The following is a 12,496-nucleotide window of genomic DNA, read 5'->3' on the forward strand; positions in this document are numbered from 1 at the left end:
GCTCCCCTCTATTCGCCATAGACCATGTCGGAGCCAATCAAATGTCAGACAAACTTTATCAAACGCTTGTCCGGGGTGTGAATTGCAAATACAACAGCCCTTCCGCACAATACGATAGGGAAACACGGGAAAGAGGCTCTAAATCTCCGACACGGAGGGGATTCCGCAAGCGAGGGAATCTTTCCAAGATCCAAAGGTACTGTAACCGAAACTCGAAAGAAAAAGAAACGCCAGGGTTCTGTAACGCTCACACAACCCTATCGGTAGTAAGCTTGCAGATGCGGCATTGCGCATTTGCATTTCTCGGCTCGAATCTGATTATCTGGTTCGTTGATATGAATTACTATCAAAAAATTTACATCATGGGAATCATATTTCTCACGAGCTCAGTGACTATTAACTTCCGCCGTGATGCAGACTCGATATAACTTGTGGCGCCCAATGAGATTCTAGTGATAATATCGACGGAATCCCTTCGAAGGCCTTCTGGGATCACGCCTTGCGGCCGCACAGGTTCTCAAATTGGTGACATTCGCCCGATCAAGTATAGTTGCGTAATGCGGAACCAACATCACCCACAACAAAAACAACACAACACATTGCGCAAGCCACATTTTTCGCGGGATCAGAAGCAAAGGATTATAAACGTATTTCGAGGCTAGCGCATCGCACTAAGGGGTTGAAGGCAAAAAAAATGGGGCACGCCCAGAAACTTAAATATGTGTAAGGCAAATCATGTGTTAGCCTCGCAGTTGTCGGAGTTAGTTAATTCTTCAAGACGACAGAACTCTGATTCATGTCATATACTTCGAGAAAGCCCTACGGCGGGAGTGTCGACGTTTTAACAGGACTTACATGTATGTACTATGAATTTCCAACGTGTTCCGCCCCAGCGAGAGGTTTCAAAGTGACTAATAGGGCGAATGCGGCTGCAGATCTTCCTTGACGAGGACGGCATCCCCGGTCTGCGCGTGCTTTCTGACATCCGCATATGACGAACTTTTACCGATTCAGATGGCTAAAAGGCTCTTGAATGTTTGATCTCTGATTCGTGAGGATTCTGCCTACCCCGGGAGTATCGTACTCCTTGTAGCTCTGCTATAGGCTGCAATCCCGATAGGTCGGTCTAGAGTCTCACGATCCTTATCGCTCCCGCTATTAGTTCGGGAGCTGCCTAGGCATAATGACAGAATTGGTAGGAGATTGAGGGAGCCCCTCAGTTGACGAAAACAGGTTTTTTTTTTCTCTCCTGGGTTCAATTGAGGTGGGTTTGCCCTTCCGGACAGCTGGCTGGAAGAATGGCCAATAATTCCGAAGCAAGAGTGGGGCCTTAGGTTTCGGAGTGTTTCGGAGCTATGGTTTACCAATGGAGATTCTTGTGACAAGTGTTCTATCTCGAATGGGACCAATGTGTTAAAGCAATTCATAGTGGTTTTATGGATGTAGTGGCTGAGAAACATAGTGTCTGCTCAAATCAATCGCTAGATGAATTACTTTGCTAACATTGACTAAATGTCTAAATCATAAAAATTAATAGAATAATAAAATAATAAAATAATAAAATAATCAGATAGAATCAAACAAATTCATTCTTCCGTTTTCCCGTATACTTGGAACGTATAACCTGCATCGGTAGTTTCCCTTCTAAAACGCCTTTGATGTGCTGCAAAAAACGACAAAAACGCTGAAAATGTTGCTCAAAATGTTGCGCTTAAAACATCAGACAAATTTGAAGAATCAACAACCAACTCATGTCAAAATATCCTTTACAATTCCAGAAATCTATGTCCCTTCGTCCATTTCTTCATAAGCCAAACTCTTTAGCATGTCGTCGAAAAACCAAACCCTTTCAATACCCCATCTGCTTGACCAAATCTCATGTCTCGAGTTTTCAAGACAACTCTAACGGCTAGCGCTAGCGTGAAGTCGTTCAAGTTTCTTATGTTTCTTGCTCTTTTCCTTATGGTTGCGCAACGCGTCTGGTCTTCCGAAACTCTGGCCGCAGAGCGTGCACTCCTCTCTCGGCTCCTTCCCTTCATGCTGGAATCTGCAATGTCGTAGGAAATTGTTGTATGTCTGTACTCTCGTGTTGCAAATACCTCCTCCCGGAAGCTCGATGACACAAGTCTTAGTCTCCGCATTCCAACCGTGGACATGTCCCTCCTCTTCATCCGACCGACTAAGTCTCCGAGGTCGACGGCCGGGTGAGCGATCACTTCTTCGTCGTAGAAGTGCCGATTGTGGACGCTCTTCGCCGGTGACTGGAGCGAGGTGGAGTGGACTCGAAGTGTGACCGTAGATTTCATCGTAAGCACCCGATTGCGCATCAAAGAAGGTCGGCGTAAGTTGGCCATAGATCGGTGGAGAGACCGATGAAAGTGAGCCCCTTTGTAGACTCTCGGATGGGAAGTAATGTTCTGGGAAATAAGAATCTTGAGGAGGTGGCGAGACTGTGAAGTCTAGTCCGGCTGATGCCTACGATCATTCCGATTAGTAATGGTTATTTAACAACAGAAGATTAAATACTTACAGAGTCCCCATATTGCGAATTCATAAGCCGATCCATATCGGATGAGAGCATTGCTGTATCATAGCCTGTGAAGTCGCTCGAAGTCGCTCCCATCGACGATCCCCACATATGTGCTTCGAGACCGGCAGAGCTCGTCGGCCGCGACATTTGCTGAAAACTCGAGGAGCGCCTACTCTCAGAAATGGCATGAGCTTCCAAGAAACTTAGGTTCCCTGTGATTGAGTTGCTTGTTAGTTTCGGGATTTCTATAAACGGTTAAAGTTGATGCTTACTCTTCATGAGCATCTTGAATAGGTCCAAGAAAAGTCCTTGCTGAAGGCTTTCCCGACCTATCTGGTTGGATGTTGGCGAACTCATAACAGCCGTTGACTCCGGCCAAAGTCTCGCGAGGAGGGCAAGAACATTTTGGTGGTTCCACTTTTCGGCGTATCTTGTCCACTGTAGAAGCTCGTGCTCAAGCATTGAAATATCTGGCCGACTCAGGGGTTCCATGCGATTGAACAAGACCCAAAAGAGCAAATGCGCATCGATGATAACATATTCTGGAATCATGTCCGAGCACAACAGTTCCCAAATAGATTGCACCCAGTTCGTCTGGCTATGCGTATAAGATGGGAGATAGCCGTTGGTGTTTACGGAGCCTTCCGCGATCAAAGACGCCCGTTTTCTATACATTGCTTCGCAGACGTGACGCAATTCCTTTGGAACCATAGGTGTCTTCTCATATCCTTGTGCTGTAAGCATCATGATCCGGGCCACACAGTTATAGAGCCCTGACAAGGCCGGACCATATTTGCGGAATCCCGCAACTAGTTCTCCAGAACTAACGCTGCTGTTCGACATTGCAATTGTTGGGTGGTGTATGTAAAGAGTTGAGTTGGCGAACCGGTTTGGGGTTTGGGGGATCGACGAAGTGGGGATTAATTGAAGACTAGACAACCTTTAAGGGTGACTTAAGGAAATAAAAACTAAGTAATTCTCGATGAATCTCCACTCTATCGTTTGTATGACCTTTGAATCGGTGTATAAAATTTTTGATATCGAAAGTCGATGCGGATAATTTATAACGTTAGAGCTATAGGGAGAGGCCTCTTTGTGTTGTGATGTTGTCCCAATAACAGTTGTTTCAGGCCGGTGAGATCGTCGATTCTTAATTACAAAACCAAATAGCCAAGGGTATCCGATGGAATAGAAGGATGTTCGCTGGATTATGACTACTGGGGATTGAATCACGGATAACAGGGTTGATTCGTCAGACCCGACGTATAATATAGTCATCAATGAAACGAATCCATTGTTCAATATGCAGGCAGAATATAGGCGGCCCAGGACCAACGATGTTTTGGGCCCCAAAATCGCCCCGGCTAACTTGAAGTGCGGCAGAAAGCTAAAGCTTGTCAAGTGAATTCCACACATAGCCAAGCTATAGCTAAATGTCCCCGGAGAGTTGGATTAGTCTCCACCGTGGACCCTGGTGGCTTTCCGATCCTACATCCGATGGGGACTAGTATTGCTCAAAAGATTTTTGGGTAATGATGTGCGGTGCCACCGACGTGACATGGATCGCGCACGAAGCGCTTGCCGCGATTTTTTAGACTGAGATAGAACATCGTCTTTGTGTCTGCTCATCGTGGTACGTGGAGAGGGGTTTGAGCCTTGCAAATTGTGCGTCATGACATCTGCCTCATGCCTCATAATGAGGCGCAATTCTGCTTGAAAAAGCAAAATTGATCGAATGTGTATCGCTATAACATAGGGCGATCATAGATAATTCTTTCAAAAGAAAGCATCTGGTGTGGGATGTATCTTTAGGCTCTACTTAGCATACTAAGCGATTTCAATTTTCTTGGTCACAATAAGTTTCATCGAACTCCAAGCTAGTGCAGGGGGGTCTGTTGAAGCATCAACCTTGGGATTGGTCTGTGCCCTACCGCGCGCTGTTTCTCAAGAACAGCTCTGCCACCACCGTAAGCCGGAATAGGGAATTTCGATAGTGACTGCGACGAATGAAGGCAGGGGCCGCTATCACCAAATGCAATCGGAAAGTTATGTAAAGAACCTTGGAGCCATGCGTGTCTTAATCAATTATGCGGCTCTTCGGTGTGAAGGATCCCTAACTTTAAATGTTGACAAATACAACCAGGGACATGTGCAACTTTATTCGGTAACCTCGATCTGTCTCTTGTCGATATGCAAGGTAACTCTGTTTTCTATCTCAAAAGGGGTGGTGAATCAAGAGATAAACGAAAGAAAGAGCAGGCGAAAAGCTAAGAGAAAGAAGAAACTCGCTGTTGTTAACCTAAACTCGAACCGAGATAGCTCATTGAGGCTGTTCCGTTATACCGCTGCTCGCTCATGTCGATAAATTAATCATAGTAAATTAAGGGAAACCAATTACACTTCATGCCGCAAGTCTTGGTAAGCCAACATGTGGATGATTGCATTCACAGCACATCGGATGTTCCTTGTGGAATGTGCACATATGTGCGAAATGTTAGGTAAGGCGATATCTGGAACACTGAACAGTGGACCTGAAAACCCGGAACTGGTGCATGATTTAGCCAATTCGAAGATTCGAGCTGTCAAAAAGGGATCTTCTGATCTAACGAGTGACTACCGACTCGGCTATACACTGAAGCTGAATGCAAGTTGGATATACCAGATGACATAGAGAGCCTTACAGCCGTTGGGGGTTGGATGTGGAGGATTGGGCTGGGTGTTGAGTCAGCCTTACCTGAAGTAGCACAAACGAAGTGGGAAACGCCAAGGCCCGCAAAACTTTCCGCCGTATGAAGTCGCTTGCCAGCTGGAACTCGGCGCATTAGGAGAAGGTGCTTGGAATGCAGAGGGTTTTTTCGGAAGCAAGCCAAGTTTGGTGGCTGCAGCTTGCATCCAGGGGCTGGATGTGCCCTACCTGGGTCGAAAGCACAATGGTCCAATATTAATCGCATGTGCGGCTCGAATAGTTAGGTTGGCGGGTCTCAGGATGCCGTGGTGACAAATACCTTATAACCACCGTGGAGCCCTCCAGTTTCGAATTTCCAACTTGCATCAAAAAGGCTCTAGTCTAACCGCCCACTCCACATTACTTCACAGGTCAGTTTGATACGAATTTCTGCAGAAAATAAAAAAATTAAAATAAAATAAAAATAAAAATAAAAATTAGAGAAAATAGAAAAGAGATAAACCATGAAAACTTTGATTAAAATACCGCACAGTAATACATATATCACACAGCTTTGCGAACCTTACTTAGATTAGTTGGTGGTCAGATGGATACCCGAATTTGGCACTACATTGAGGCAGGTTACAATTGAACAACATGTTAATAACAACAGCAGGTACTATTCGTTGAAAACTGCTCAGATCGCAAACTAGAATTCGGAATTCATTTGACTCCCACTTACAATTCATGAAGATACGCAATGATGCCACGTGCTGTAATGCGACGTCCCATACGTACTACTAACGAAGAGGAAAACACTGAGCGCATATCTCGCCGATGGGAACCTTACCCCTGAATAATTTCGGCCTATATGGTTGGCTTACCTGTCCAGTTTTTGATATACTATTTGATAACTTTGAATATTTTCCTTCTCAGAATCTTACTAGAACTCTAAGCCCTTATGATATCATACGGACGTGGATTCAGAAGCATTTGGTATGCATCGCGGTGATATCATGGTTTGTGAGGATCTGGTTCTAGGTATACGTAGTATCGCTACAGCAAAGCAAGGGTGTTAGGTTGCAACCGTTAGTAGTGTCCTCAAATGTGCCCAGGGCTCTATAGGTGTAACACTTGGATTCGGGGCTACTATGAGTGGAGCCTTGAAGAACAACCAACACCGGTACACCAGGCTTCGGGAATCCTAGGATCCATTTCTCTTCAATTCATAGCGGGTAGTGTAACTCTTACCAAAATACGAGGATCCGTCCCATTCTCTCCGATTAGATAGGTATTTTATTCAATGAACACATGACTTGGAAATGAATATACATGAAAAGTGTCAATAGAAAAAATTCGATGGTAGGCCTAAGACGCAGTTTTATGCGCGATGCAAGGCTCCAAGTAATAATGCAGCATTATGCACTTAAAACGGTTGCCATCCCACAGTAGGCTATATTCGATATCAATCTTGGGTTCGCTTGCCCTTGAGACGTTTTAGGCGTCATCTGCATTCATGCATGAGGCTGGTCGTGCTTATCGATTCAGCGTTTCAAACGCAATTCTATGACTCGTTATGCTAGAATCTCATAGCGATAGTGATGGTTTCTGACACTAGTCACTGATGCATCCCTAGCCTCGATAGGTTACCAACAATAGGCTACCGTTGGTCCGCATATGCGTACGTATACCCACGGCCACGAAGCCGCATTATCATTGTAAAAACAAAAGTAGTGTTGAAGTCCGCCTTAAACTCGGGTTGAATATTGCCCTTGCATCAAGATTGAATGTTCCAAGGGCTTAACTATAGAGGAGTCACAGCTTTGTCTGCTTTTACGCTTGAAAATCGAACGACAACGTGCCAACCAGACTCAAGTTTCAGGATCGGTTGGATTGTGGTATTTTGTGCGTTGTGTTGTCGACGCTCTCACCCTGTCGGAATGCATATGACCCCCTGCATCCCGGCCCTTACTTTACCACGGTGGACGTTTTGTCGAGTAATTCTCACAGGCTTCTGACCTGACTGAATCCGCAACCTCACCCACTTGTTAATACACGATGGCTTGTTCAAATCGAGTCTGGATCTCCCGACTGAGATAATCAAATCCAAAACCTCTCATCATCCAGCGACGACTGCCCGAAAGTGCTTATCCTGAAGGTATCGCGTCGTATCCGGACTACGGTCGTGCACGATTTAAGATGACAGTCGCAGGGACAGCATCCGAGCCGGGTAATGAAGACCCAATCGAGGTTGCCTTCCGAGATGTTCCGCGGGCTCTTCTATGCATTCTCGGAAGCTACTTCTTACTCTATCTCGCGAACTACTACTCCCTCGCCCGAAATGGGGCTCCCTATATCTTTTGGAGCCTGTTGACGATAGGTGCAGTCATATTCTCGCATTTCTATGCAACAGTTGACTGTAGACCTTTCCTATCGTTGAGAAATTGCGCCCGTATGTAGAATACCCGATTTATACGTGAGGGGGAAGACCCTAGCGGGATTCGTGGTAGTGGTTAACTACATGCTAACCGTCGAACATTTTTCTCTCTCAGTTTTCTGTTGTATCATGAAATGCCTCGATATGTTGTTCCGTCACTTCCAAAACACATCGTTGGTATGGAAATTGCCCAACACGGAGGCCAAGCCTCCGCCACTCTATCAACAGGCCTTCTGGATGACCCTGGAACTGCGATATGAGGATTTTATACCAAACCCGATTCGTCTCAAGTTGCCTGCTCCTTTCCACGAACCGACACAGCTTCTTTATCATACATTATTCTACATTATAATTGCATATGGGCCTCTTCCCCAATCTTGGCAGCCTGTGAAGGCAATGAAACTAACGTAATCCACCCACCTGCGAGATGTACCCCAACGCGAGATGCTATTTTTCACCGAAAATTCAAAATTTAATGCCTCCGGGACCTCGAAAACGTGAAAATGGTGGTGAAAACTATTTTAATTAACTAATTTTACATTATTATTAAAAAAAATTAATAAATTATTTGTGAAATCGACGGTTTTCGTCGAAAAAAGTAAAAAAATGCAACAACACAACGCAATTCGTCCCGGCACCCCCATAACCCCCCCCGGGTGCTACTGATCCTTCAGGGTCCAGGTCCAAAACTGCTAGGCATAATCAAGCTACCTGTTATCGGCGCTACGGGTTCATAAAGATATCCCCAGAGATCGAGCAGCTACCCGCTTTTCAGCTACCTCAACAGCTACCTCAATTTCAGCATCCGCTAACACCCTCGCTTTTAATAAATGAGTTTTACCCCCCTCCTTCTTATTCCGTTTCGTTCTCAATACCTCAGTTAACTTTTCATTAGTTACTTCGAGAACCTTACGCCTGGGGAAGGATTCGGCTGCAACTTTAATAATTTTGTTATATTACTATTATAACAGAGAACTAAGATGCAGCGCAGTTAATGCATTCACTACATCGATGTATATCTGCAGCGTGCGTAAGCATTGGGGCGTTGGAAACGGCTGGACACCAGACTCTTACAGCAGCTGTAATTCATGCTCTGAGATGATTTCACGCAGCAATTCGATGTGGTCCCCCTTTTGAAATTCAGGCAGTTTCTCCAAAACTCGTAAAGCGTCGAAGGGAACGAGTCCAGCTCCCTTCCAACCGCCAATAATATGGCATTTCGTAAACGCTTTAGTACGCGCAATACCAATAAGCTTCTTAAATTCAGGTTTCCCAATCGCCACATCCTCAAAACGTGAATATTCGTTCACCTCTCTCTTATAAGCGGTGGCGTAATGGCTGAAGAGTCCGACGTCAAAAGGTTGAAGATAGTGCGTAGAATGCGGCGGAAGACAGAGGAGTATAATTTTATTTTTAAGACAGAAGTCGATAAAGTCTGCAGTAACGTGGGATCCGTGACCGTCGAGGATTAGCAGTCGTTTTAAGCCTCCGGCGATTCAAGCGGTAGTAGATTGAAAGCAATTTTCCAACCAAGCCAAAGAAAGATGTTCGTTTATTACGCCTTTATCACTAGTGCCCCAGAGCCACCCTTCTCTCTTCTCATAATTGCGGTGCCAATCGAGAATATAAACCTTGCCTGAATAAATAACGAGCGGAGAACAATATTCTCCCGTCGCTAATACACACTCGACCATAGTCACACTCTCTCGAGTAGCGTCATGAGCACAGAATCGCTGCTTTCTGCAGAATATAGGCACTATAATGGTTTCAAGCTTTCCAAACCCAATTATAAACCCTTTTTCGTCCATATTCCATATATTTTCGTTCAAAATCTTATGAGTTTTCACGATTTTATTATAAAGACAGAACCAATGCAGCATCGATTCGACATCATTCGCCTTCCCACGTTTCGACTCCAATAAGCGACTGCGGACTGTCGTCAATTGAGGATAACGTACCAGAAATTTATAACACCAATTTATACCCACTGGCCTGCCTGCCATTTTCCCTGCCATAGCTCGAAGGATGTTGTAGTTAGAGGGGAACCCGGACTTCCATAAGTTCTCCATATGTTTCGCTAAAACTGTTTCTTCGGCCTAAGTAAGTAGTTGTTTATGCTGAAACTGGCGGTTCCCCCAGGCGGTTCGGCCGGCAAATCGGTGTCCCAGTGTCGATACCGGCACGCTATAACTCTCTGCTGCATGCTTCAAAAATGACACCTTTCCCGCTTTCAACGCTTTTAATGCTAGACGAATTCTCTCTTCTTTCTCCGGATCGATATTACGACGTCGAATCGGTAGCATTTTCGATAAATTTAAAGAACCCACTCTTAGGCTTTGAGCAAAAATTAATGAATTTCGATGGTAAATACAGAGAAGAACGAATCTACAGAAAGAAGATAGAAATTTCGGAGGGGATAAGGGGTTGACGAAGAGAACCACTCAATCCCAACACGGTTAGCATCTCGCGTTGGGGTACATCTCGCAGGTGGGTGGATTACGTTACTCTTACAAATCTATATTCTTTGGACATCAGCACACTTGCCGTTCCGACTGTCTACCACGCCGCCTTTCTTCGCCCCACTCTATAAAGCCGGCTCGCTTGTCGATTTCTGGAATGGCAACGTCTGGCATGTTGCATTCCAATCGCCGTGCCAAAGTATGGCATACTCCCCCGTGCAAACGATACTTAAAGGTATCGGCATACCAAAACCTCTAGCAAGAGGTTGTGGTGTGGTTGCTGCATTTACGCTAATGGGTATCTTCCACGCATATGTCGGATGGTCGGTCATGAGAAATGTTGCGCAAGGCTGGACGAAAGTTGTTGCGTTTTTCGTTATGAATGGAGTCGCAACAGTATTCGAGGATTTGATATGGGGGAAGCGAAAAAACTGGGTAAGATCGCTTCTTGCATGGGTATTTGAGATATCTCTCGCGAGTTGGGCGGTGAGTGGTGTGGAATTCCCTTATGAGCTGTGGCTAGTGCATGATCCGAGATTTTGCCATGTTGTGGTTTTTTAGGGGTGAGTGTCGACCCCTCTGCTTGCCCCTTTTCGAAATATTTTGGTTTTCGTTGAAAGAGACATAGAGAGATATACCCAAATGATGGCATAGATCTATGATGATTATAGATCCCGGATATCGCAAAGACTTTGAGCTTTAGTGTTTGTATATATCTCCTTCTCCTACCTCAATAGCGACCACAGAAACAGCCAAACAAACTCCTAAAAATATTTCTTCTCGGTTTTTGATGCCCCATGCTCTGTATCGTTGGGAACTGTACTCCTCTGGCAGCTCCATTATACGGAACGTAAGGTGTCCATTTATGCCCTCGCCCTTTGGCATATTCGTCGAAAGTCTTGTATCCAAACTCTGGTTTGGGAGGTGGAGCCGGCGCTATTACTGGAGGAAATCCGATAGAGTCGTACCTTGGAAGTCGAATGTCTGGTTTATAGCCATATTCGGATCGAGGGCAAATGTAAGGAATCGAGTTGTCGGATCCAGATGAGCTCGAGTATTTCCTTGGGTCTATGAAGACACCGCCCCACCATACTTGCCCTGGATGAGCCGCCAACATCTCTGGTGTCGGTGAAACCAACCGTTCCATAGACATGTTGTCTTAAAATCCTCAAAAAAGGGATGGGAACCGGAATATTTAAATGTTGGAAATAAATACGATCTCGGTCCACCCCTGTACTGTTTGGTAGATTCTTTTTTTTTTTTTCCTTTCTAGAAGGATAGAGTGTAATCACAAGCTTTAAGTATCAATGTATACTATTATTTGAACTTTGTTAGGCAGCTTGTTGTGAATCGGGAAGGCGGAAGCGCATGTGATCGGTTTTGTGATGTGAAGTGTGATGGGAGTTTGTAAGTAGTTAGCATGGTGGCGTTCTGTAGAGAGACAAAGTACCCCTCTATTTATTAGGAGAACTATTCTATCGTGAAAATAATTATCTGTCTGAGATATCATATCTGCTCTGTCGATGATGTTTTAATAGGAAGATCAACGGCGGTCGCTTTCAGATTAGATAGATCGGGTCAGATAAAGCTATATCAGTGCACTGTGTTGCTTGCAGCTCCCGAGGTTTTGTGTAACATCACATATTGTGGGGCTTGCGCCTCACACTGTACCGCGGCCGGGGCTAGATCCAGATTCGCGCAGACCAGTATACTATAAATTTTGAGCTTATATAATGAGGGTCCGGATACATATCGATACAATCTGCAGATGTGGCACATATTTTCCGAATATTTCACATGCTTGCACCGACCGGTCGTAGTCATTCCGATATCGGTTTCCATGCGTTTTTATTCTTGATCTGCATTAATTGATTTTACTCGAGCTTCTCGATTGTTAGGGAATCATGCTCCAGAGTCCTATCTAGACTATTCTCTAGAGTTCGATTAAGCCCAATAAAAATCTAAAATAATGTATAATATACGTATTAATACATAAGTATTTATTCTTCTAGACCCCGTCCGGAAGGAGAGTAACTGACATGGACCTGCTTGGTCTCTAAGAAACGGCACGAAGCTTATGATAAAGTATTTTTTCAAAGAAATATTTACTTTCCGTCGACGATTAAGTGCAATAAACGCGAATCTAGACCTAAATTCACAGTGACCTTCGGAGGGTTTCAACTTCACGAAAGTGGCGACCTGAGTTTTCTAGGGCTAGATGTTTCAGAAAAAGTTATTGACTTACAAAAGCAAACGATCGAGATAAGGACCCCGAAAAACGAAAATAGTCTAGTGCAAATGTCGAACCGGGTGACCGTTCTTGAATCAGAATGTGGATCCGAGGAACATATGTGTTAACCGAAATCTTGGGCTTTCTCTTTTCAACAAAGCTCGAAATTCTATGC

General features: G+C 44.7%; 3 protein-coding genes across 3 annotated transcripts; 2 read left to right on the top strand and 1 right to left on the bottom strand.

Moving 5' to 3' along the window:
- Positions 1 to 41: 41 nt before the first annotated feature.
- DFL_002006 (uncharacterized protein) lies at positions 42 to 334 on the top strand (the record flags this gene model as incomplete). Its single annotated transcript, XM_067630725.1, has 2 exons — positions 42 to 196; positions 268 to 334. The coding sequence occupies 2 exons, from the start codon at positions 42 to 44 to the stop codon at positions 332 to 334; spliced, it is 222 nt and encodes a 73-aa protein (XP_067493340.1).
- A 1,568-nt stretch (positions 335 to 1,902) lies between these two features.
- On the bottom strand, positions 1,903 to 3,373 carry DFL_002007 (uncharacterized protein; the record flags this gene model as incomplete). The annotated part of the gene is made up of 3 exons (XM_067630726.1): positions 1,903 to 2,475; positions 2,531 to 2,742; positions 2,803 to 3,373. The coding sequence occupies 3 exons, from the start codon at positions 3,371 to 3,373 to the stop codon at positions 1,903 to 1,905; spliced, it is 1,356 nt and encodes a 451-aa protein (XP_067493341.1).
- A 4,021-nt stretch (positions 3,374 to 7,394) lies between these two features.
- On the top strand, positions 7,395 to 8,043 carry DFL_002008 (uncharacterized protein; the record flags this gene model as incomplete). The annotated part of the gene is made up of 2 exons (XM_067630727.1): positions 7,395 to 7,647; positions 7,748 to 8,043. 2 exons carry the CDS (start codon positions 7,395 to 7,397, stop codon positions 8,041 to 8,043), a joined length of 549 nt encoding a protein of 182 aa, XP_067493342.1.
- Between the last annotated feature and the right edge of the window lie 4,453 nt (positions 8,044 to 12,496).

The sequence above is a fragment of the Arthrobotrys flagrans genome (genome assembly GCF_004000055.1).
Source record: "Arthrobotrys flagrans strain CBS H-5679 chromosome Unknown unitig_3, whole genome shotgun sequence".
In the NCBI taxonomy this organism is placed as follows: Eukaryota; Fungi; Ascomycota; class Orbiliomycetes; order Orbiliales; family Orbiliaceae; genus Arthrobotrys; species Arthrobotrys flagrans.